Source organism: Anas platyrhynchos, chromosome 20 (assembly GCF_047663525.1).
Source record: "Anas platyrhynchos isolate ZD024472 breed Pekin duck chromosome 20, IASCAAS_PekinDuck_T2T, whole genome shotgun sequence".
Classification (NCBI taxonomy): domain Eukaryota; kingdom Metazoa; phylum Chordata; class Aves; order Anseriformes; family Anatidae; genus Anas; species Anas platyrhynchos.
The window spans coordinates 5,935,108-5,961,039 of record NC_092606.1 but is presented as its reverse complement, the minus strand read 5'-3'; the positions used below and the strand labels follow the sequence as shown (position 1 = coordinate 5,961,039).

The 25,932-nt window shown below is 40.2% G+C and overlaps 2 protein-coding genes across 13 annotated transcripts in view; both read left to right on the top strand.

The window, feature by feature from the left end:
- The window catches only part of TPST1 (tyrosylprotein sulfotransferase 1), a 33,691-nt gene extending 24,668 nt beyond the window's left edge, over window positions 1-9,023 (top strand). For 7 of the 12 annotated variants that reach the window (XM_072026129.1, XM_072026127.1, XM_072026125.1 and 4 more), the window contains exons 4-6: window positions 6,318-6,368; window positions 7,906-7,981; window positions 8,976-9,023. In XM_072026129.1, coding sequence (XP_071882230.1) covers window positions 6,318-6,368; window positions 7,906-7,950 — 96 coding nt within the window. In that variant the 3' untranslated portion in view covers window positions 7,951-7,981; window positions 8,976-9,023. The remainder of the gene's footprint in view (window positions 1-6,317; window positions 6,369-7,905; window positions 7,982-8,975) is intronic. The other 5 variants (XM_072026135.1, XM_013104614.5, XM_072026134.1 and 2 more) reach the window with 4 other exon arrangements.
- Window positions 9,024-15,276: 6,253 nt separating this feature from the next.
- Window positions 15,277-22,686, top strand: KCTD7 (potassium channel tetramerization domain containing 7). The gene is made up of 4 exons (XM_027472186.3): window positions 15,277-15,659; window positions 16,412-16,581; window positions 18,769-18,947; window positions 19,472-22,686. Exons 1-4 carry the CDS (start codon window positions 15,516-15,518, stop codon window positions 19,846-19,848), a joined length of 870 nt encoding a protein of 289 aa, XP_027327987.1. The 5' UTR covers window positions 15,277-15,515; the 3' UTR covers window positions 19,849-22,686.
- The last annotated feature ends 3,246 nt before the right edge of the window (window positions 22,687-25,932 follow it).

Below are 25,932 nucleotides of genomic sequence, written 5' to 3'. Positions count from 1 at the left end.
CAACAGTGTAAGGATGTCTAAAATGTGAGAAGGCTGGCACTGGAGAAAATGGAAGGGAATGGCTAGCAGGGTGCAAAAAGCTAATTTCCCCTAAGTCTTTTATGCAGCTAAATCCTGTTTGTATTTTTCTTTTTTGTCTTCTGTCCCCCTGCTGGTGACTTACATATATACAGATTTCAATTTTTTTTTTTCCTTCAGTCTGGAAATGATGATTTTCACCATCTAAAGGACAATGCTTGAAGAATAAAATCTGTGCATGTAGATAACGCAGGGAAAATTAACTGTCTCTGCTGAATTTTGTATTTTTTCATTTAAATGTTACTCTTCTAGGACCCCACAATGGTTAGGCTGCTTTTCCATGCTCCTGTAGCAGAGCACCAAACCGGGTGTTTATACTTTGTTTGTCTTGTTAGTTCTGGTTTTGTTTTAGGAAGTAAAAGAGCCTGAAGCTAGCTCCATCTCTTTTCTTATGTTTGTCTCCAAGTGCAGCAGGGTGCTATGGATTAAGACATTTCTGATAGAATCTACACTGGTGGAGTACAAATCTAATACAAATATAACAGATTTTTCTGCTGTTCTCAATAACAGAGCCATTATTTTCTGTTTATCTGTTTTATGTTAGGCTTGACAATATTATCCTTTCTGACACTTTTTCTTGTCTCCTTGTAAGAAGGAACACAGAGCAGAGATCAAGGTCTGAATAGTGCTGCACTGTTCAGCAGATCTCTGCACGTGACTTCACATCAAGAAGCAATCTTTAATAATTTTCAGTTACTCAGTGACTGCAGGATTTTGCTGTCTTGTATGTTTCTTTTAAATATGTACATTGCTGGTCTGTTCATTTTATTATAATAACTGCAAAGATCCATTCCTTATAGGTACAAAGCTGATTTTTTTTCCTGGAATTTAACATTATACGTCCTGAGCATAAAGGAAAATAACATCATCTAACTAAAACGAGTTTTCACATTCAAATGAAGCAGAAAATGCAAATAATTTAAATTGTCTGCACTGGTAGCCAACTCACTGTATGATGCAATACCAAAGTAGATCCACTTCACACTGGAAGAGTATCTGATATGTCCTTATCAATATCATGAGTTTGTGTAAAAGCGTATGTCAGCAGTTTAACAGAACACACCAAAAGCCAGAGAACAATTCACAACTGCAAGATCCTGACTTATGCCCAGTAGAAACTGGCTTATTGTTATGTTATGGTTGGCTAAGTGCTTTCCTTTCACATCTGTAACGTATTACATCAGATTTTCTTTGGCACACACTCCCCGCTAAATGAGTTTGTATGCTAGGAATACATATTCCAGTCATTTCTTTTAACTTCTTCATGAAGTTATGATCCTTGCCCTGGAGAGATCGAGAGACGGAAACATACAAAACTATAGAAAAAGCTATGGTTTTCATCATGACTCTTCAAATATGTGTGGGTTTCTCTAATCACATCCGAAAGCTGTTATCTCTCTCTGTTTTATGTTCTGTTGATGCTTTTTTCTGCAGTAACATTCAGAGGAAAAAGCAGACTTCTATTGACTCCTGTTTCATACCCATATTAAATTGTGAGGAAATGTCTCCTGCTGGTAAATGTCGAGACATCCATGACGATCTTGATTTCAGGCCTCTGTATCTGGGGCTTTAAAGATAGAAAGAAACAATCTATGATTAAAGGGCGTGAAGTGAGTCCATGCTACTGCATGAGAGTAATTACTTGTGCTGTCAAAGATGGGTAAATGTAGAGGTATAGTGTGATGCCAGCTGCTCGAGTAGCCTTGGGGGGGGGGAAATAAAAAGGCTTTTGAGGCAATCTCTGATACTTAGACAAATAAACAATTTTTTTTATTTTATTTCATCTGTCTTACGACTGCCAGCAGCACAGACTTGATCAGCATCCTTTAAATGTGTTCAATACTGGTATTTTTTCCAGCCTGGAGATTCCCAACTGCGTTGCTTGTCTCAGGAGTCATGAACTTAATTTTTATTCATTACCATCTGTGCATATATATAACTAGTAAGATATATAGTTATTAACAAGATAGACAATTAGATAGGGTTGCAAACTGCCTCTTGGCAGATACTCAGTGGCTTAAAATCTTGCTTTCTGTGTTATTTTACTGGATAAATATTTACATCTTGGACAGTCTTCTTTGCTGGCAGTTCCAACAAAGAAATAAAGAATTGTGTAAGCCTCGTAAGCTGCCTAAAAACTAAGGAAAGTGAGGATACCTCCATGTAATGTGCAATAAGGGATGGTTTCTAGAAGGGAGCTTTGTACTGGTTTTATTTTATTTATTTATTTTTGGATAATTAAACATTGATTGCTTTGTACTCGGGAACTTTGATGTTTTGAAAATCCGGGAAGCCCAAGTACATTTACTTCCAAGCTAATTTCTAGACAAGAAAGACCATTATCTATGGAAATGACCAAATAAAATGTGTTTCTTTCTAAACTAGACTTAGAAGTGGGAGAAAATGAGTGCTTTGATTGTCTCTAAAGTATATTTTTGATTTGAGCTTCTCAGAGTTATTCTTCCATTCTTAAACTTTCCTTGTGTATTTACAAGGGTTTTGTCAGACAACTGGATGTGACCTTTTTTTTTTTTCCTGATCTCTTTTTGAGAATAAAATGCATTTGGCTTAGCTATGAGAATGTTTTTCAATAATTTTGTATGTAGAACAGCTTGAATAATGCCAACAGTGAACAACAAACTGACACGGACTTCAGATTATTCCCTGCCCCCTTTGGAAATCCATTTGTGCTTGCAAAATAATTCTTTTAGAAATGGTAAACACCATTTCTGCTCAATTTTACTGAATTCTTGCTTAGACTGGAAATCATTCCGATATCCTGCTTCAGCCACTCTGTGCTGCCAGTCTCCAAATAATATGTTTTAGGGTTAGAAATTGGTCTGAAAAGAATTTTGAATCTGAAACCTTTTAATGCCTTTGGCTGCGGATGGAGTCATTGTTTTATGAATTTCTGGATTGCGGATGATCGCTGGCTTTTCATTCATAAGGGACCACTCACCATTTTTGGAACTACTTTAAACCAGTTTATAGGCAGTCTCAACCTTGACAAAACCAGAATGCTGATAATGGCAGTTTTGAGTGAGAATTAGGCACGGTTGTGTCTTAAACATAATCTGGGTGCAGTTTCGTAGGCTTGGCATTGGTTGTATTCTGCTTTTATAAATTACAATGTGTAAATTGGGGTATTTGACGTGCATATAATATCAAATGCCCCGAAACGTGTTCTTATCTTTCCAGGTTATGACTCAAGTATCATTATTTTTCTTAATGTTGCTGTTGGATGAATACCCTTGATGAGCCCCTGTTGATGTTTATGAGGAATAAATGCTCTTGCTACAAAGGGCCTTACACTGGTAAGGTTTTTAGAGCAGAGACACATGCTTATTTTTATATTATATACATATATATCAGAATTGCAGGAGAAGGAAGGGAAAGCAAGCCTCCAGAGTGTGCAGCACGGTGTCACAATACAGCATTGTCATCGGTGTTATTGTTTTTAAAAGTGTTCAGGTGATGACTGCAGCGGTTTATGGGAAGACATGACGAGAAGCCTCTCTGGCTTCCAGCATCCACCCTTGCTTAATAAAAGATGCTGCTTTTGCCTGGGAGCCTTGCCTAGGTTGTTCTGTCTTATTTTTAATGTGGTGATGAGATTGATTTGCAACTTCCACTTCTGCTGTTCACAATCACAGCCTGCATTTTAATGGTTTGGTTAAAAGCTGAAAATATGAGATCCTCTCCTTCATTTAGAAATATTTATTATATAGCTAGGCTCCAAGAAGCCACATGCTGGAATTTTTGACCAGCATGGCCTTCATTAAGTTACCATGGGAATGGCAGTACCCCCATCTGAATCTAACCAAAAGCTTTCCCTGTTGTTTTGAGTCAGCCTTGCTATTTTGTCTAAACCAGGGATATCAGAAGGACCTGAGTTCTGCAGTGTGTGTGTGTATAAAGATTCCTATTCTAATGCTGGGCCTTAGCAAAGGTTTGTTTGGTTGCGTTTAGCCTAGAGAAAGAGTAACGAGAGCTGCCAGCTCCTTAGTCCACTCCACACAAGTCCTGTAGTTCAATGCTGCAGGTCTGTTTTTGGGGAGAGGTGTCCCAGAGGCAGGAGGTGCTGAGCAGGCCCTGCTGCAGTCCTGGGCCTGCAGCACGTTGGCAAGGTGAGTACGGCCTCATGCTTTTCGTGGTGAAACAGAGGAAATGGATATTTTTAACAAGGGTCCCTCAAGTTCCAGAATCATTTCCTCTGACGCATTTTGCAAACCAGGCATCGCAGCTTGGGGCAGCGCTTCCAAATAGCTCCATTTCCAATTTAGGGCTTTGTAGGGTTTTGGAAGGTTTGTAGATTTTGATTCTATGCAATTATAGCCCCATAAGAACCCATGACACTAGTGTGTTCAGTCTTTCGGGTTCAGTAGAAAGGATGGTAAAACCCTTTCTATTTTATTTACTTCTGTCAGGGGAAAAAATCAATAATGCAGAGTATTTCCCCCCTTTGGAATGTATTCCAGTTTAATCGTAAAAGCAAACAGCTTTTAAGAAGTATCCTCTAGAGAGATGATGATGATGCATTGCCAATTTATTTCCTAATTGGTCAGATAGTGGAAACACTTGTTTGGTGTGGCTTGTGGTACATTTGAGAATATTTATTGCTTGCTCTTTCTCCAAACGGTGTTGTTTCAATAATAACGTTGTGCTCGGAAAGATCAGAAATGGTGGTAATAACAAACTGTCATGAAGTCAGGCTGGTAATGAGGCTACAGCTGGAGAAATTCATAATCACAAGAGCTGTTGGCTTTGACCTTGTAGCAGCCCTGCTGTTAAGGGCTTTGTACCTCTTTTGCCAAAATGAGAGATTGCTGGGTGTGTTTTTCTGTTCACATCTGTAGGAATATGGAGTATCACAGGGGGACTCTTCTGTACTCATATACAAACCTATTAATTTATGTCATTTAGTATTGAAAAGTATACCGCTGTTTTTTGTTCTTCCCTTTTTTTTTTTCTTTTCATATACAGAAATGTGTATTAATGACTGAAGGGCATGAAAATAATAAAGGAAAAGTTAAACTTCACCCAACTTTGCATTCTCTTGGAGAGCCAGAGGTTTTAGGTGTGTGGTTACATCCTATGGGGAAGGAAGCTAAGTGTCTGATCTTGTCCGCTAAGTGACTCAAGGTCTGACATGAAACAGTTAGGAAAACTTCTATTTAAAAAACAAAAAACACCTGTGTTTCTGTGTTTTAGAGTGCTATTTATGTGTCTTGCAATATTGAAGCAAGTGGATAATCGTTCCTGTTAGCAGAGAATTATAGCAGCTAGATATGTAAATAAAGGGATGGATGGGATGGATTTCTGTAAAACAGGGTAGAAGGAGATGCTGACTCTCCTTGAGTGTTAACCATTTTAACAGAATGTAAACCTAAGCTTTCCCAGACTTAGGCTGTAGTTGCATCGTGTCCACAAACTCTTCTCAAGGCTAACATGACTTTCTTTTGACAGCACAGTAAGGTGGGATCAGTTGTTCGCGTGTGATCCTTCCGTTTGCATAAATGAAAGTTTGTACATGATGAATACTTCAAAGCATCAAAAAAATCTTGTATTTTGTGACATTTGTCAAGTGTCTGAACTGTGAAACGTTTGGGAACTGGAAGTTGGTTGTTGGATAATCGTTCTGACAGTCCATGGGATCGTGACAAGCAGTTCTTTCGGAAGACTTTAAATGGAGTCTCTGAATTGTAAACTGTAATTAAGTGCAAGCAGAATTTATTTTATTGAAGGTGCTGAAATATGATGCAATGGATTTGTTTACTTGTAAACTTCCCCAAAAGTATGTATTGTAACAACTCAGCCTCAGCGTATTTAATCATTCTGTAGAAAATCTTTTTCTAAAAGTATAGTGAATGAATTATGTAGGACTTAATGAATGATTGATTTGAGCAAGCTTGAAATGTAATACCAGTTAAAGTTGTAGCATTTGAATGCAAACACAGTTGGAATATTAAATACCTTTCTCAAATGTTGCCATCTGTGTTGAGTAAAGAGCAAGCCTGGGACTGAGCGTAAAGCTGTAGAACTTCAGACTGCCAGACCTCGTGAGTGAAGCTTGCTTTTACAAATGGGTTGTACTCGGTTTAGGAGACTCCCTGGCAGATCTGATTTAGCCTTACTGCATACTAATAATCTAGAATAGTCTATTTTATTTTTGCTTAAACAATACTTCAAGCAATAGTGAGTGCTAGCTTTGAATACTAAATTGTATTTTGTTTTTCCAGGTCTATAAAGGTGAATTCCAGCTTCCTGACTTTCTCAAAGAAGTGCCACAGGTACAGTATTCAGTTAGTTTCCTTTTTGTGGGTATAGCAGCAAGTTAGGGTGAAAACAACCTTTGTAAGCCACTTCTTCATAGATTTGATTTTCTGATTGATTTTGAGAGAATAGCTTGTCCATAAGATTAAATCTCCAGCAGTCCTGCTCTCGCACTCAACTGTGCCAAGGCTTTTTTGAGTGTGTAACTCTAGTGTTAGTAGTATGGTGCCCATAAACCCCAGCTGACTGAGGACTACTGTGAAACTGGAAGAAAGTTTGGCTCTGTATTTTGTCGTGCAGACCAAATTGCAAAGCTCATTATTTGTAGAGAAGCTTTACCTTTTGTTGTCTTGCACTGAAAGGTTTAAAGCAAGTATAGTATAGATAGCAGAGAGAAACAATGAAACGCTTTGAAAGAAATGCTACAATACCTGGCAAAACAATCAAAAAAAGTCAATGTTGCAGGCTGTATAATTGATACTAAATGTTTAAAGTGCTTTTTACATTGTGCTTTGGTAGAAAAAACAGGAAGTGGCTCATCACTGTTACTGTCTCAGGGTGTGTTCAAGTAAAGCTAAGTAGAAAAATATTTGTTTTTTAATTTTTTTTCCTCCAATTTGTCCTGCATATACGGGCGTATAGTTTTGTGGATTGGGAGAGAAAACATTTTAGGGGCTCCTTGCCTCCAGAACTTTATTTTATCTTTGCAACTTATGAGAACAAGAGGCACCCTTACTTCCCATTAACCTCAGGAGGAGCTGTGGGTGGGCAAGCCTTTTGGCTTACCCATGACTTTTGTTGTTGCTGGTATTTTAAGTCGTGTTTTTTTTTTGTTTTGTTTTGTTTTTTAAAGTCCTGATCATAGAGCTTCCTTCAGCCTCCTGCAAGGCCTTTTTCTCCTTTTCCAAGGGCTGCAGGCCACCATCATTCTTTAGTTAGATTTTGTTCTGTTCAGCAGCTCTGTTTTGGGCAGGAGAGGAGCATCTCTTATTTTGACCACATGTGATCTTTATGCAGCCTTTCTGGGGGGGAGTACTTTAGCAGAGTTGTCTAAAAATAAAAGAATTATTGGGCAGAGCAATACACTGAAATGGTAACTTACAGCACGACTGTAGCCAAACGTGCAAGTATTTTAAGTAAAAGAGGAAAAGATTCCATGCTTTTCTCCTAGTTTCTAAAAATCCTGTAGAATGACTAAAAGCAGACAAGTTATTTACAGTGCTTGTGTTACTTTGTTTCTACATAATTCCCATCTTTAATCATACAAACAGTACAGAAGTTTACTTAAAACATAAATGTAAGTAACCTATCAAAAGTTAAATAGTTTGCAGTGGCTGTACTTAAAACAAACAAAAAATGGGTGGGTGCAAGTTTTCTTGACTTTGGTTCCCAAATATTAGCAAAAGGCTCATAGAGTATGACTTTTTGTTTGATGTAGAGATTAAAAAATACACAGTAGAACCTACCACTCACAAACAAGGCTTTTTGACTTATTCCATCAATTCAAATGAAAATTAGCTTATTAAAAAGGAAAACTGGTTTCTTTTGTTCCAGCCCAAGAAGACAGTAGAAAGGAAGTCTCGTGGCAAGATAAAATGAACATGGATCAGTAAAGTTGAATAGCTGTAGTGTCTGTTTCATGTTTTCAGAATATAACTTTTTGCTGTGGACACCAAATCTTTCTGATAAACCTTTGTGTGATCTCTAATGTGGGCTTCGCGCTCTTACTGGATGTTTGCGTGCTCTCACCCCTTCGGACAGTTAGTGCTCATGCTTTGCAAGTTGTGCTCAGCTAATAGAAACCATTAAGAATCTGGCACCACGCAGCTAAATGTGCTGTTGCTCACAGCATTGTTCACTGCTGGCCAAAATGTCTATGCAGCTTAACGGCAAGAAAACTATTTAAATGTGTGCTGCTTAAAAGTTATTGTTAGCTAATTGTATCGAGGAAGTGTGCTGCAGTTATTTCATAATGCTTTCAAATGCAATTACTGTGTTTATTTCAAGATTATCTTTAATGTAACAGACAAATATATGCATATATGGCTGCAAGCATAGGGTGTGTCAGAACAAAAGGAGATTAAACACTGCTGATAAAGATTTCTGGAAAATGCAGGGAGATGAGCTATCGTAAAAACTTAGCACATTGTGTAATGATGGTGTGCTAGCCAAACAAATTATCCTCGATCTGCCCACAGTGTCCATTACTTAAATTATGTTTTGTATTTTCCAGTTACCTTGTGATATGTCAAAAGAACGTGGTCCAGTATTTCTAGCCGGTGGCATCTTGAAACCCGTATGATAGGGGAGGTTACTAAATTGTACTCCCCTAAATTACAGAGCTGAATTTATACAATTAGCTTAGTATGACTACAGTGTTTACCTAATTCTCAGCAGATTTATTCCAAAAAGCAAAACAAAGCTTTGTGAAATACAGAATGTTTCTTAAACTATAAACACTGAAGCTGGAGGTAAAAATTACTCTGATAAAGTATTCTTTAGTTAAGTATACTAAAGATAAAATTAGCATAACCCAAGCAGCTAAATGGTGCATGGGTGCTGCTGCTGCTACCTTTTCCCCTAATGTAAAATTGCTAATTTTATTTTAATTATTTACTTAACAGACTGAGCCTATGGAATAGAAGACAAAATGGATCTTTCTTGCACAGAAGGTAATAAAAACACACACATAACACATTAGTTAAGGCGATCTTTTTAAACTAACGTAACCCCATGCAAGAGTCTGGGTAGGAAAAATATGAAGATCTGATCTTGGTTCAGAATCTGTTTAAAAAAAAAAAAAAAAAATCGCATGGAGGTAAGTGTTCAGTAAGAGCTACAAACCGTAGTTTATGTGGTTTAAGAATCACTGTGCAGTTCTACATGGCTCATTACAGTTTGCAGTGTTTGCTATGCTACTGGATTGTCAGCACTACGTTGGAGCCTGACGTTGAAAAGAGTACGTAAAACTAAACCACTATTCATTCAGATATTCTTCAGCAGGGTTTCTTGTTCATTTTGGTACTGCACAGGTACTATAAAGTACTTGCACAACAGATTCAGGTTGCCATTTTAACAAAATACTATAAGGATGAATTTTCATGGTCTCTTTTTTAATCATTTGCCCTTTTAGATAGAGGAAAAAAATAAACATAGATTGACTTGTGTCATTCGCTTTTTGTGTATCTCATAGTCAATATTTTAGCTGTTGAAATAACAATGGCAAGATTGTTCAGGGAACCCAGTAAATTCTCGAGTAGTTATTTAATGATTGTTGCAGGATTTTTACTGCATTAATCCACAATTTTTACTTATAAACCATTTATTATCCAAAAATACTTAATCTGGATGCATTTTTCTATAGCCAAAATCATGATGCCACGTAAATACAGCCAATATAGATATCAATGTGTGGTCATGCATATGGCTTTCTCTATAGTCCTAAATATAGCCAAAAGCATCATACCAATTAGAAATAATGGATAGAAGCGTTTCCCAAAGATTGAACGCAGACATTTGTTCTGAAATTGATACTCTTGACAGTAACTTTTCACACACTGAGATGGCAGTGGTTGCTCGTAATTATGCAGTATTTTTGTAAATGCAAGATGTTATAAAGGATAAAAGCAATACTACATTAAACGCTCAAATATAACTATTTTCCTTTCTCTTTAGAAAAAGACTGCTGCCTTTTCAATGGAAGTGATGTTTTAAGGACTGTCCCACTGCGATCAGTGAGATGTTACAACTCATGGCCCGCTTTTTTCAGAATTTTCTCCCCCATTTCTTTCATGCTCTTTTCTTTTTGGTCAAGATTTTGTTGTTGTGAGCGCATGTAAACCTGTTTAAAAAAAAAAAAAATCACTGATGTTATTGTAGAATTGTATTACACTTACACAACTATTTTTAAGGTTTTAAAAACTGCAACACAATGCCTGTCTTTGAAATTGATATTCTGTCTTCTTAATTCCAAACCTCAGTCTTCTTCAAAGGCCTTTTTTTTTTTTTCTTTTCCCTTTAGCAGTTTGGTTTTAAATGTATGAAACTTTCAGAAGTGGTCTGTGCTTGTCCTAAGGATTTTTGGTGGAACAGTTATTTGTCTTATTGACGTGGAAATTGTTAAATATCTTTTTATTTAAAAAAGTTGATAAATTACATGTACAATTACAATTCAATGATCTTTTGTATTTTATTTTTCAAAATAAATGCTTTAAATGTGATTTTTTTGATTAATGTTTTTGCCTCTGAGTTAAGGTTGAAATAATTGAAGATATTGGATTACTTGAAAGTTATAATTTAATATTGTGGCTGTTGATCTCTTTAAGGTTTGCCACTGAAAGGATTTTGTTTGCTTTTAGCAGCTGGGCAACGATACAAAAAGGAATTGGGGTAGGTATCCTACTGCGAGGTACAGAAACAGTAATGCGAAATGTGTTTGCTACAGGGAGAAGTAGGTAGCTTTCAGGCAGGCGGCGATGGTGAGGAAATCACTTCTGGAAAATGCCCCTGCCTATTCCTAAAGCAGTGTGGTGGCATTTGTGTCCTAAAGCTCTGACGATCTGTCAGCTGCTTGGGAAGATGCTTACTCAAGTAAGTCTGTGTTTTGTTTTGTTTTCTGTTTGCTTTGGTCTTGTTTTCTAACCCCATCCATGGCCCAAAGATGGCCTCGGGGTTGTCCACTGGTTTCACAAGCAGCCTTTTTTTTCCAAAATGCTTCTAAATTTACACGAATTCTGCCTCATGATTTGAAACAGTCGTTTTCCTTCTGTTTCCTTTGTTCCCTTGAGATCGCCGAAGCGTATTTGAAAAATCACCAGCAGACGAAGGCTTTTTTAGGTGCCTTCAGGAACTGAATCCTCTTCAGAGTTACCCAACTGATCACCAAATGTGAAAACAGCAGTTTTGCTCGATCAGGGCCCCAAAAACGAAGCGGGAGCATCCCCTGGTGCCCACACGGAGCAATGGCCCCTCCGTGCAGCCGCCTGAGGCGGGCGGGAGCGCTGCAGCCCCAGGCCCGGCCCGGGCGCTCCGTGAGGCGGCGTCGGGGCCTCGCTGCCCCCCGATGGTGTCGAGGGCTGGGGTCGCTTCTCCTCGGGGTCCCCGCTGAGGTTTGGGCCCCTTCTTCTCCCGGTGGCGGCGGCAGGGACCTCCTCGCAGCCCCGCCACGGAGCCGCCAGGGGGAACCGGGGAGCCGGGGCTGAGGCCGGGCCGTGCGGGCGCCTCGTCTTCGTGTTCCCCTCAACGCCTTCAGGCGGAACAGCCGCGGATCCCAGCATCCTGCAGGGATTTAACACCTCTATTTTTAATACTCCTGAGGGAAATATTCGGTGTGGGGGGCGGCAGAGCGCTGGAAAAGAGCGGGGAAGGGCGAGGGGAGCTGAGGGGAGGGAGTCGCAGCGAGGGTGAGCCCCTTGGTGCTTCGCAGGACATGGTGTGGTGCTGAGCCCAGAGCTGGCAGCTAGCTGCTTAATTAATACTTAATTGGCTGAGCACCAGGCTTATCAATGTGCCTGGCTTCATCTCCAAACTCTCTTGAGACATCTCTGCCTTGTCCATAAAAGTGGATGGAGCCACCTTACATCAGTCCTGTAAAAAGACCCTAAAAGCTTGCTGTTGCCTCACGATTCTGCACAAAAACGCAGTAGTTGCTGTGGACAAACACAGGCTGTGTGGCCTTTACCTGCGGGTAGTGCTGGGACCTCTGTTAGGCCTCTCTGCTGCCCCATTTTCCCCCTTCAGAAGGTTGCTGTTGGTGAGGAGGTTTCCTATCACATCCTCCCATACCACATCCTTGCTTTTAGGCTGCTCTGCATGGCCAGGTGCCGAAGTTACAGCGTGCCTTCAGCATAATTTTTGTTGTCGTTTGGGCATGACTAGATGTGCTAAGCTGGCGCAGAGTTTTACAATCAGATTTACAACACAGTTTACTGCAGCCCAGGGATTCCTGCCCTGTTTCAGAATGTTTCTTCGCTGTTGTTACGCAGATTTATTAGGATTGCTGTAACTGCATGTCCTGTCTCTTCCTGCTTTGCTCACACAAAGCTTTGATCATCTGAGTCTCTCAAAAAATCGTAGAGACCAGAGGTCCTGTCTCGTTCTCTATCCTCACAGGGACCCAGGTTCTCCTGGAGATGAGGGAGGTTCCCTGGCAGCCAGGTTGGTGTCTCCCCAGTGTTCCCGTGCATTGGCTTTGAATAGCAGCTCATGTAGGTTACCAGATCTCTTGTGACGGATTCAGAGATCGCTACACTGGGACAGACTTTGAGCATGGAATTATGTCACTTCTTTATACACGTGTAACTTTGCCAACAGCAGTGTAACCTCAGAAGGTGTTTAGGAGAAAGTTTTTAAACCAATATGGAAAAGTTGAGAGAACAGCAGTGCTTTTAAAAGCTTTTTTCAGTCTCAGCATGAAGTAGAACCCAGCGCAGGGTTGCTGTTATTCCCTAGGGAATGAAGTGCAACTTGCAGGTCCAGTTCATTGAGTGAGCTTTCTCTGGCGTGTGTTTTTGAAGCAGTGTCTGAGTAGTCAATAAACAAAGCTTAAGGAAGTGATCTGTGCCATTTGAAGGACAAGCAGCTTGTAAACTGGAAGGAGGTATTTCTGGTAGAGTTGGGTGGTGCTGACATAGGTTCAATTAAATACTTGATTTAGAAATCTTTTTGTTTGTTGGTGATGCTTTCTTATTAATTATCTGTTGGTCTGGCCCTAGATGTATTTGAAAATTAAATTGACACATTTATTTGGTTTAAATAAACAAAAGAAAACTTTAATGAGATGTAATAGAGAAATATTTTTGTGACTGGTTACTTATCACATATGCCCTAAGTAGAAAGAAAAGGATATTCAGATGAATGCATATTCTTCACAAAATGACAAAGATTTTATGTCAGAAAACTGGCCAGGGAGTAGTTTGGTTCTCTTTTAGACTGACTGTTCCAGTGAGCATTCACTAGCCCGTGTCTGTGGATGAGCAAGAAGTGAGGCAAACCCTGAGAGGAACTTCAGTGATCCTTTGATGACCATTAAAAACAGGTTAAACTTGTCAATGATCAATCTTCATATTATTATCACAAGTCTTATTCATAAAATCCTGCACTAATTATGGGCTGAGATCTTATATTCTGAACCTCACTATTAAGGAGATTGTTTTGTGTGAAAGCTCCAATGGGAAAGGTTACTGTTCATGACCTCATTAACCTATCCTCTTTCAATGTTTTATTTCCAAAACCTGGCGTCTCGCTGAAGGAGGATTATGAAAGGGGAAGCATTTCTTTCTCTCAGACCTCTGCTTGTGCTGGGAAGGAGGACTATTCTGGTACAGTGCCCAGTGTAGAAACCCCAAAACTCATTCTGTGGTCTGTGATTCTCATATACTTTATGGAGCCTCATTTTGTTTATGCAGACTATGCTCCATTTACATGAAAGCTAGGGGAGATTCTTGAAAAAAATGTGGACAACTAAAGATCACATTTTTGCCAGCCTTGAGTTCTTTTGAGTATTCTTAAGAGTAGAGAAAATACAGCAGTTGAAGCACTGATTTCAAGTAACAGCATGATAAATAATATGTTCCCATCAGGGTCACACTCAATTTTGACTGTGCACTTTAGAAATTAAGCTTCTATAAGCTGCTTTTTAATGATAACTTGTTTACCTCCTTAAACTAGTCTGTATATAAATAATCTTTTATTTATGTTGTGTATTCCTTTTTATCTCTGCAAGGTGTGGTTGACTTGTTTTGATAACTGATGATGTCAGAATAGTGTTTCAGGGCAAGCATTAAAACTGTTAGTGTGGTGAGGGTGTTGAGAAATGCAATTTTTGAGCTGCAGAGAAAAGAAACTAAACACCTACCTTCAGCTGAGACAACGCCTCTAACCAAGCAATTGAAAAGCACTGAACCTGCTTCCCTGTGTTGATGAGGGTGTTGAACAGGATGTGGCATTCACCTCCAAACTGCAGTGCAAGAAGGCTCCAAACATTCCTGCAGAGTGGGATTAGCTCCGAAGAGCTTCTGCTGGGGGCAGGCACAGCCCTTCTCTGTCTGGATCCACTGGGGACCTGCAGCTTTTCCAGTGAGAGGCAGTGACTGCATTAGCAGATGGAAGCAGGCACAATATTTCATGGAATCACAGAATAATATAATCATTAAGGTTGGAAAAGACCTTTAAGGTTATCTGGTCTGACCATACTCCTACCCCCACTGTCACCCACTAAACCATGTCCCCAAGCACCACATCCAACCTTCCCTTGAACACCCCTGGGGACGGTGACTCCACCACCTCCCCGGACAACCCGTCCCAGTGCCTGGCTGCTCTTTCTGACAGAAATGTCTCCTCATTGCCCACCTGAACCTCCCCTGGCACAACTTGAGGCCATTCCCTCCAGCCCTATCCCTGGTTACCTGTGAGGAGAGGCTGACCCCAGCTCCCCACACCTTCCTCTCAGGCAGTTGCAGAGAGCAATGAGCTCTGCCCCGAGCCTCCTCTTCCCCAGCCCAAACCCCCCAGTTCCCTCAGCCGCTCCTCACAGGACTTGTGTTCCAGAACCTTCCCCAGCCTCGTCACCCTTCTCTGGACACTCTCCAGGGCTTCAGTGCCCTTATAGTGAGGGACCCAAAGCTGAACGCGGCCCCCAGCAGCACCCAGGACCCTTTCCTGTGCCATTCACCCAGCTGTTAACGTTTTATGTCCACTTTTGCAGAGAGGTGAGGGAGGGGACGGGCGGGTGGGGGGCGGAGGCGCCCCTGAGGGGGGGGGGAATGCCCCGGGGAGGGCCCGGCCCCGCCGCCCGGGGGCGCGCCTCCCTGCGGCGGCGCGCCCCCGCTGCCCCCGCCTCCTTTACCCAATCACAACCGGTGGGCGGGCCTCCCGCTTCCCCCTCAACCAATCGCATCGCGCGGCCCGAAGGCGGCGGAGCCAATGGGGGCCGGTCGCGGGGCCGTGTGGGGCTGGCGGGGCGGCGGGCGGCGGGCGCAGCGCTCGGGGCCCGGCTCGCGTCGCCTCAGGGCCCGCAGCCCCCCGGCCGTGCCCCCCCCCCCCGGGATGCTCCGTGCGGCCGCCGCCGCTCCTCGGGCCCTTCCCCTCGGCCCTCCCTGAGCCTCCCGGCTCCCGTTCAGCCCCGTGCACGTCCCGTCCGCTCCCGCCGAGCCGCAGCCAGCGGGATGGTGGTTGTCACAGGGCAGGGCAGAGCCAGCCGAGACCCGGATGAGGCCATGTCGAGCTCGGAGGCGGAGGATGAGTTCCAGGAGCCGGCCACCCCCACCGCAACCCAGGCGGGAGAAGCGCTGCCGCTGCTGCCGCAGCAGGTAAGGGCGCCGGGGCTCCCAGCCCCCCCGGTGGGCCCGGGGCTGCGGCACCCACAGCCCAAATTCGCCGGGATTTCCTCGTGTCCCTGCCTGCCCGGTGCCGTTCCCGTTAATTCCTAAATCCTTGAAGCCCCTGGCGGCTTGATCTGGTACCTTGGTAGCAGTACGCCCGATTTCCATCCGTGTTTGAACTTGACAGATGCAGATAGGTCTTTATTCCGGTGCCGGAGCATCTTGGGGTGTGCTGTGAAGTTCTTGGGGCCTGCTGTAAGCCCAGGGTAAAGGCAGGTTCACCGAGTGCTCAGCCCAAAGGAACCGGGGCCACAGCAGCTGAGGGCAAGTCCCATGGCTGGCCTTGGAGTTTTCTGCCCCCTGCCTTTTGTTTTTATGGAAGAGGGAGGGGAGGTTGTTTTGTACTTTTTTTTTTTCTTTTTTCTTTCCCCAAAAGGAAGCATCCACACTCCTAATGAATATCTGGTGTTAAAATTGTAGTGGCTATTCATGTCTCAGGCTTCCATCCTCAATGACACCATTCACTGATTACATCCAGCAGCCATCCAAAGTATTCAAGGTGTTAACCCTTGAACCTCGCTGCTTTGTGGCAGCAGGCCAGGAAGGAGGCACTTGTCAGACCAAATTGTGTCACAGCAACAAAGACTGCGCTGTGCCCTGTGGAAGTTCTCACCTGTTTGGCCTACGCATGTCTGCAGCACGCTCCGGGCTCGTTTCTGATGATGTGATTGCTTTTTCAGTTTCCAGAAGTTGTCCCACTAAATGTAGGAGGCACGCATTTTACAACGCGACTGTCAACGCTGAGACGTTACGAGGACACAATGTTGGCGGCTATGTTCAGCGGAAGACACTATATTCCAACCGACGCCGAGGGCAGATACTTCATAGACAGAGATGGAGCTTACTTTGGGTATGTGTGGTGGTGGCCTCAGCACTTTGCTTCTCAAGGGGTTGCTTAAAAAAAATTACTTTTAAAGAGAAATAAGTTTTATGTTTATTTCTTCTAGCTAAATCATATTTGCGAAGTAGGCTTTGGGAAAATGCGACTGGCATGCATCCCTGACTTCTAAACACCTCAAAGAGAAAATGAATTGCAGCATATCACAACTGAAAACAATGCATTTCATTCCTTAGGGCTTAAGTTGTACAATGGAGAAAGAGAAAACAAGTAATATTTTGAATTTGTGCACTGTCACCTCTGGAGTATCTACTTTCAATGCATCAAAACATTCTTATGTTTTAAAAAAGAATTTATTTGACATTGCTTCCATATGAAGCTCTTTTGTACGACAGTACTTTCCAATTAATGTTACGTTGTTTATGATGAAGAGGGAATGGAAGAGATGCATCTAGGTTACTTACGCTATTAAAAGAATGATGTTTTCTGTGTTTAATAGGGTATTTGTGGATATTAATCCAAGTCAAGCTGTGCAGTCATGTGTTAAGAAGACATGTTGTCCAGAAATTGTCCAATTTAGATGCCTGACTGATTTAAACTAGTCTATTAAAATTGCAATGATTAGAGGAATATTTCACTTCCTATAAAATTCCCATTATATCAAGATCTCTTTTTGTGTGTGCTATGCCTTTAAATCATATTTTGAGTTGTTTCTAATTCTTATCATGTATCTGAACTTAGTCAAATTCATGTTTTGCTTATCAGACTGTTGCCTCTAGGTATATTATACTGCTCATTTTGAATACAGTTAGCCACATCCGTAAGTGCTGGATTTCCCCTGAACGAGAATATGCAAGGGGAAGTATTGTTTGGCTTTAACTAATGCATTTCTGAAAGTATAAGTGGACAGCTAACACAGTGTCTGTGCCTCTGATGGGTTTCAACTTCCCAAGAAGAAAGAGTCGTCAAAGTATATGTGCTTTTTGGTAAGTGAATAACTTACCTTTGGAGCTCTTCAAAAATACATTATATTAAAATGTGACTGAGGAGAAAAAAAATGAACATGGCTTAAAGATCTTTTTAAATTATTTTTTCCTTGCCATGCCATATTCCTTCACTTTCAGGATTTGTTTTGAAACTTTGTTGCATTTGTGTAGCTTTAGCTAAATTAACCCTGATCTTACTAATACTCTACTTGTAAGATTGCCCGTGAGATTGCAGGAAATGATGTTTATCTTTGTTAGCGATGGTCATAGGTTAAGATCTTCACCCAAGGCACATTTTGAAATTTAACGTCTATTTCTTGTTTCTCCTTTGTGGACATTTCCTTAATCTCTTCATCAGAGAAGGATTGAATTACTTTCAAAGCACATTTGGATTGTACCTTAAATTGAGGCAAAAATAGATTAAGCTACTGCAGTTATTAGAAAATAATTTTTTCATTACATTTAGCTATGTAAAAGTTCCTGCGACAGTGCTGGAAAATCAATTCATTTCCGATGTTACTGATCTGAATTCAAAATATAGCAGGAACAGAAAGCTGCGTTAGTGCTTGCTGTGTTTGTTGACATTGTAATGAAGATTACAGCAATGCTTGTTTTACTTGATATGGTCAATAATAGTTAGTTAATGCTTATAAAATGATTTTCCTGTTAAAAATCTTGCAGCTTAAGTGTTGCAGAACCAAAAGGAAATGTTCTCTCTTTTAACTGATTATTATTTTTGATTAAACAAATGTATACGGCCCTGATACTGTGAAATGAACATGTTTGCAAATGCAGCATCCATTCAGCTAGAAGTTTAGTTCTGGGTGGGATAAAATGTCCATGCATTGGAAAATCAGAAAGATTATTATGTCACGGACATAATTTTGAAATATGGTGACTACAGTCTCTTTCCTGTGAAATACTGCATCCTCTTCTATTACTCCACCTTGAACTTTTTGTTGAAATGTGGTGTTTGTTTGGTGGTTTGTTTTTTTTTTTGAATGAACTTTAACATTAACAGTCAAAAGGTGAAATACTTGAATTGGAGGCTTGAAAATGGCAAATGCTTTTAAAAATGTGTGCTGGAAATATAACTCAGTTACTGAAGATGAAGGATTTCTATCTCAGTAAACAATGAATACATTTCCTTTCCCACGCACAACAGTTTTGGCAGAAACTTCTTAATTAATAGTATTTTTTTCCTCTGTTTTAGAGACATACTTAACTTTCTGCGATCCGGTGACCTGCCACCAAGAGAGCGAGTGAGGTCAGTTTACAAGGAAGCTCAGTATTATTCCATAGGACCATTGCTAGACTATCTGGAGGATGTCCAGCCTCTTAAAGGAGAAAAAGTTAGACAAGCTTTCCTGGGCCTAATGCCGTATTACAAAGGTAAATAAACAAAGTAGTATTGACTGTTTTCTTCGAGCATGATTCAAGTAGTGTATGTGGTGCTCTCAGGCCTGCTTTCAGCCTTCAAACCAATTCCATTGTATTTTTAGAGTTTCTTATGTACCTTTCATGCTATTTAGATCCTTGAAGTTTCCACGTCAGATTTGTTCCTTCTGCATCTGAGGATGTGGATTTTTATGCTGTCGTAAAAGGGAGCAAGATCTAGGTCATAACGTGCAAGGCTTGTTATTGAACGAGAAGGCTTCTGTGCCTCTGCATCTGTTCTGCTAGGCCCTGCAATTGAATAATTCTGGGCATATAGTAAGGACACAGAGTTCACGTGATAACTGACATTGATTTAATTAATACAGAATGTATCTAGCTGCATGCAGCTTACACTTGCTAATACTCTACTAAGAATAACACGTGAGACACTGCAGTAATATGTTTCACAGGGAAAAAATGCATTGCTTTTCTTTTACTGTGTGCTTCATTGTTGTTTACAATTTTTTATTGTTTCTTAGATCATTTGGAACGGATAATTGAAATAGCAAAGCTTAGAGCTATGCAAAGAAAAGCAAGGTTTGCGAAACTGAAAGTCTGTGTCTTCAAAGAGGAGATGCCCATCACTCCCTACGAATGCCCCCATTTCAATTCTTTACGTTTTGAAAGAAGTGAAAGCGAGACGAAGCTGTTTGAACATCACTGCGAAGTAGATGTATCTTTTGGACCTTGGGAGGCTGTAGCTGATGTTTATGACCTTCTGCACTGTATTGTGACAGACCTGTCTGACAGAGGGATAACTGTGGATCATCAGTGTATTGGGGTGTGTGATAAACACCTGATAAATCACTATTACTGCAAGCGTCCTATCTATGAGTTCAAGATCACTTGGTGGTGAGTTATTTTGCCCAGAGCAGTGCAGGGGATGAAGGGACTTCTGGATGACGATTGCTTTTAATATTTTTGCAACGTGTCTCTGGAAATGCATTGCTGCTAACATATATTGGAATCAATCTGCTGAAATGTTGGCTAATGCTTAGCTGTTCAGCAAAGAGGAACCTGTTGCAGAGGTTGAGAAACCTCTGAAATGTTTAAAAACCAGCCTGAAACAAGACTGTTGGCTCAGGTACCTTAATGAGGCACAAAACAAAGTCACCTCATGGAAATTATGGAGAGGAGTGTCTAACATCTGAAAAAAATGTGCCACCTACCAGGTGGCTTTAGTATCTTAGTCTGCAAAATGGATATAACAGATCTCACCTGCGTTATTGTAAAGCCTGGGGTGCTACTAATGCTGATATAACGTGGTTGAATTTTACCCACTTAGAAATGTTTTAGTCACTACTTAAACTTGCCACTTTATAAAATTGAGTAATATCCAGCACAGAGATTCTGGAAATGTAATTTTGATGTAATAGACAACTTAAAAAAGAGTATTCCCTATGTATTATTACTTGTGAAGATTAAGCTATATTCCTTCCTTCCTTTTTTTTTTTCTTAATTATGAATCTGCATTGTGAATTATAATACTATATTTCAATTGTTTCCATTGTTATAAAAAGGAACAGCAGATTTGGAATATATTCCTTAATGCTTTTAGGAATAATTACTGTTCATGGAAGACTTGTGCCTGTTTTTAGCCTTAGAAATTCTAAATGTTTACAGTATCTACAAAAAGAAGCTCTATAGAATCAGGTCATTTGCAAAGGCTTTTGGTAAATGAGAAAACTCCATATGTATGTTCCTATTAGCAAAAGTAGGAGGAATATTTAATGTATATTATTTTATTACTGACTCTTTTTACATTCTGTGATATTAAACTTTGTTCTAGAGTTAGTCAAATGACAAGTACTAACTTTTGCCTCACCTTTGGACAATTAAGTCTCATTTTCAACATTCTCGTTGACCCTTCTTGGTGTAATATCAGGACGTTTTTGTTTTTTTCAGCCTTCATATTCAAATGTACTGGTTGATATATGGAGAAATAGCTGGGAAGTAAATTTCTTTCCATACTGGAGGAGGCAACCATTGCAGAATCTTATTCTTTTCAAAAGGTAGTTGTTGCAGTTCTGTCTATGAATAGCCATCTCCTGAAGTTCAAGTACTTCATGTACAAAACTGAAATACAGATCTAAAGATCTGAAGGTGCAGAAAACTCAAGTATTTTTCAAAAAGATCCCACTTGATGTGACCTGAAAACAAGCTTGAGGAGAGAGGGAAAGTTAATGTTTGCCTAATACATTCCGTTGGATTAGTTAATCCAAGAGTTTTGTTTAATTAAACTTCTGACCAAAAGGCTTTTAAGAAACATGTTAATTATAATAATCAAAATTCTCAATTACCTGAGATAATTTTTAGAATAATTATTAAAACTTTATGATAAAATTGTCTTGTAAAAACATTTTTGAAGAGGCTAATTGTTTGCATCAATTAACCTTCACACTTTTATGTTTTTAATTTAGGGATTTTTATTAAAGTGTCTCTCTGAGGTAAGGACACACAGCTCTAACGATCTCATTTTAAATGTTTACTTAGGGTTGTTGTCAAGTGCTGAGCTTCAGGTCCAGAGCTTAAATTTGGAAAGGGAGTGGGGTAGAGGCAGGAAGGGGAGGAAGGCAAATGTCATGTCTGTGTATTTGTATCTTATTTTAAGTCGGATTAAACTGTTTTCTTAAATATTGGCCTTTCTGTTACAAGTCACAGGTCACTGTACTTGTATTTGAAAACCTAAAATCACACGTGAAACTAACTAATAAAATCTCCCTAAACTGAGAGGAAGCTTGCATGGTTTCTTTGCTACTCTGCTGGCTTCTTTTTTTTTTTTTTTTTTTTTTTTTTTTTCAGGGAGTCTTAAATTGCAAACCACAATTTCCAATAAAATGACATAAAACCTTACAGCTGAGGCTTACGAAGTTTTGGCTGTTTATATATCTCAGAGTTTCCAGCATCAGTTTATTCAGAGACCCTGATGAGAATCCCAGTTTTACTGGGATTTTACTGTTATTTTTTGCCACTTCCCATGTAAGTATTTACATGGGGACGTAATTCTGGTTTGAATTTCAGTACTACTTGTAGAAATGGAACACAGTCTGACTTACAAGTAGGATTTTTTGGAGGGCGGAGTTGTTCTGTTATCATAGAGAAGTTATGATAATAAAATCCCTGTTTAAATTGTTTACTATTTTTAATATGCACACACTGATACGTTTTTTTCCTGCTAATTGTTGAAAGAAGTGTGGAAGAAAGGAAGACTACCTAACCAAAACGATAAAAATCTTGGTCTGTATCAGGTGCATCTTAGTTGAAACTTTCATCCTTCATGTCCTCCAGAAGACAGAAAACATTGTGCAATATCAAAAGAAAGCATGGATTTGAGCCAACATGCTTTCACTTAGCACATACATTCTGCGTGTTGTGATTTGTACAAATTAACAATATTGTTAGTGACTACACTTGTTCTAAGCAGTCTTTGTTTACAAATGGTTTAGATTATATTGCCTAATATGTATTCGTTTTTTGACAGAAACAGAGGAGTTGTGCAGGCAGATGTCAGGGGAGTATAATCTAATAACTGGTTTATATAATGTTATTGACTTATCTTTTCTTGGCATATAACGTAATTTTTGAAATTCTGCGTTTGCAACAAAAATGTGAGTAGCTGATCTATGTTAAGATGATTGGTTTTGTATATCATGAATGCTATATAATTGTCTAATTAAACTAAATGCCTATGTAATACTGCTTATTTATTTATTTATTTACTTGAAGAATTTATTTCTGTCTGGCTAGGCCAGAGGCTTGCTAGAACATACCTATTGCCCTGTGCTTAAATGTTTTGTTTGTTTGTTTGTTTTTCTCCTTACTTAAATGTTTTTGTCACTTTAATACCTATATTGCAACTTTTACATGCACACAACTCTCCAAATACCTTGTGGTTGCAAGCTGACACCATGTCCTTGGACAAACTGGCTGCGTAGGTTTCATGTCATTGAAATAACATTGCAATGAACATCACTTTTGCAGATATTAAAAGAACAATGCCTGTCAGTTTGTTTAGCTGGTTCAGCGTGAAGCAAAGTTATTCTTCCTTAGATGTTCTTCCTTCTCTGTTCTGTATCCTGAGACAGGATACATGCCACTTTTGGTTCCAAAATGATGTACAGGAGCATGGATGTTAAGAAACAACTTTTTTTTCCCCTCCTAAATAAGGAATCTCAAATATTTTCAAAGCACAGACTAAATATCTGCATTGCAGTGGTTTCCCTCCTTTTTATGACTGCAGGTGATAATGGCAGGGCTGTTTAGGGGTACTTATTTAAAAAGTAGAACTGTTAGATATTTGTGAAGTTGCTGTGTGTATAAACACAAACTCGTATACGCATTGCTTAGCGTTTTTTTTAACAGGGAGGAAAGAGAGATCTTACTACCAGCGCTTACGTTAAGCATCCTAGCCAATTTCACAGTAGAGTAGATACTCCTGCACTAATTTTACATTTGTAAAATGGGAAGGATGCCTACTTGTCATTGTAAAACACTCATGAAAAGATGTTTGTGTGGTGTTCTGTGGTCAGTGTTTACATAATCATCCACTTAACAGCTGTTGATTTCAAGAGTTGAAAAATTATGTTGTTTCTACTGGCTCTATGTAGTCAGCTGAAAGACTTGTTGCTGAACTTCTGTCCTCCTTGGAGGGAAGTGAAAGCGCTAGGAACTTTGTCTGGGAAGCTTTGGAGCTATTTACAGGTTCTCTCTTGTTTCCTGGTGCATGTTTTCTTCTGAAACTGCTGGATATTTTTAAAGCTGATTTTTAACTCAATCCTGTAAGCAAGGATCAGTTTCTGCATTTATGAGTTTTTTGTTTGTTTGTTCGTTTGTTTTGGCTTGTTTTGGGGCTTTTCAAGTTTCCATTATCTGAACTGCAAAAGTAGTAAGACTTCTACAAAGCCTTATTATGGGTTTTTAAATCGTAGAAGTCTGCCTGGGAAACACCATGATGTAGTGTATACAAACACATGTATTTGTTAATGTGCGTATTTTGGGGATTTTGTTGGGTTTGTTCAGTTCTGTAACGCTCTTTCCCGAAACTACCATGGGAATTAAGGAATAAGTTCAACATCAGGTGTCTGGTGAGCCTGCTCATGCCTTTGATGCCCCCTGCACTCATTTTGTGAAATCCCTCATCCCAGAGGTGTTCAATATAAGAAAAAGTAAAGGCTATCACAGTTAGAGGAGAATCAAGGATCCTCCCTGATTCTCAGCATGAGTCCTTTAGGAATAAGTACCTGTTGATGCAATTGCAGCCTCCATTCTTCTGCTCTGGTGAGTCTTGCTTCAGCAGCACAGCCAAATTGTCACAGGGTTGGACCTGGGTGGCCTACGTCCTTGAAGGCAAATGTCAAAGACTTTGTCATGTGAGAAATGCATAAGATTTTGAGATTTGCAGAAGCACAAAATCTGACCTTTACTGAGGTGGTTGTTAACATTCCAGCAAACTTTGAAGGGTTTTGATATTTTAAATTGTTCTAACTGATAGCTTTGTTAAACGGTAATCTGTTTTGAGCCATATCGTTCCAATGTATGCATTGTGTAAGGCAGAGATACTTGGCCAGTTCTTTTATTGATGGTGCTCAGCATATCTGTGTTTTCCTCCTGGAATCTGAAGCCGAGTGAGATTGTATTCAGGCCTGGGGCAGTGATCAGCAGCTTGTTTCAAGTGGATCATGTGCATTGAGCACGTGTGCTGCTTGTCGCGCAAATGAAAGCGGGAAGGAATCAGTTCTGCAGTGTTATTTCCCCAGGGACAAACCTCACCAGCTCTGTAGGAGTAAGTCAGTCGGGTCCTGCGCTGCACTTTCCCACATCTCCATTTTTGGGATGAACTCTAAGAGGCATGAGGAGATGAGGTGTCTAGCTTGAAGATTCACAATGAGATAAGGACTCTGACTGGATTCCCCCTTGGCCCCTTCCCCTTTCTGTAACCGTTAAGATGTACAATTCCGTGTGCAGAAAATCTGCTACTTCTCTCTGCTGCAGCCTGGGATTTTTTTTCTAGGTGAATACCCAGTCTGTCCTAACCTTCAGGATTTTTTTTAGTATTACAATATTGTGACTGATAGTTGCTAAAGAATCAGTGAAAATCATATTACTGACAAACATTTTTTAACTTCATTTAATTTGTGTGAACCCTGGCAGTCTTCCGGCCCATCTTTATTCTCACTGCTCATTCTTGTTCATAGATGACCTGGGACATGTGACATGATGGAGAGGATGATGGAAATGCCAACAGGGAAAGTCTCAGAGCCGATTGTTTGAATTGTGCAGAATATATATATATGTGTATATATTTCACTTTATTTTAGCTCGTGTGCTGTGTGAAGCAGAGGGGCATTCATCACCATTTATGTGAGGTCAGTCAGAGGCTCCAGTCCCTCCAGAAACCTGGCCAACCTTGACTGTGTTCTTCCAGTCTTTATGTGTAAGTTCATTGTATTGAGATATCTCAAGTTAAATTTGGGGGAAAAAATCAGTGGCTGTGGATTTGAACTGGGAGCTACAGCAGTGACCAGTGAGGTGGCTGCTGGGTCATGCTACTGGAATTTCAGCATTGTTGTTTAGAGGTCTGAGGACCTTTGAGCCACACCTTATGCACCGTATCTTTCTTTTGTGCATGGGTGGCAAAGTATTGATCAAGTTTGGAACACAACTGCCTAGAGATAAGAGAATACTTAGGAGCAAAGAATGTAGAAAGACGGTCTCGTCATTCATCATAAATCTCGGACATGATGTTGCTTCTTTCACTTTCTTAATTTTTATAACTACTTTGCTCCTCACCTTGTGTAGCCCTCGCTGGCTTGACATAATGATTGGTATTGCCGAACCTTGGGGTTACACTGACCTCTGATTATTTGTAGGTAAACAATTGTAAATGTTTTCAGGTTGTTGACACATGGCAGAGAAGAAGCAGGACAGTTCTGAATTTAGG

Excerpts from the sequence above, each read along its gene's own strand:
- KCTD7 (XM_027472186.3), top strand. The coding sequence starts at position 15,516 with ATGGTGGTTGTCACAGGGCAGGGCAGAGCCAGCCGAGACCCGGATGAG. Across the intron at positions 16,582-18,768 it reads AGAGATGGAGCTTACTTTGG|AGACATACTTAACTTTCTGC; the intron begins GTATGTGTGGTG and ends CCTCTGTTTTAG. Across the intron at positions 18,948-19,471 it reads CCTAATGCCGTATTACAAAG|ATCATTTGGAACGGATAATT; the intron begins GTAAATAAACAA and ends ATTGTTTCTTAG.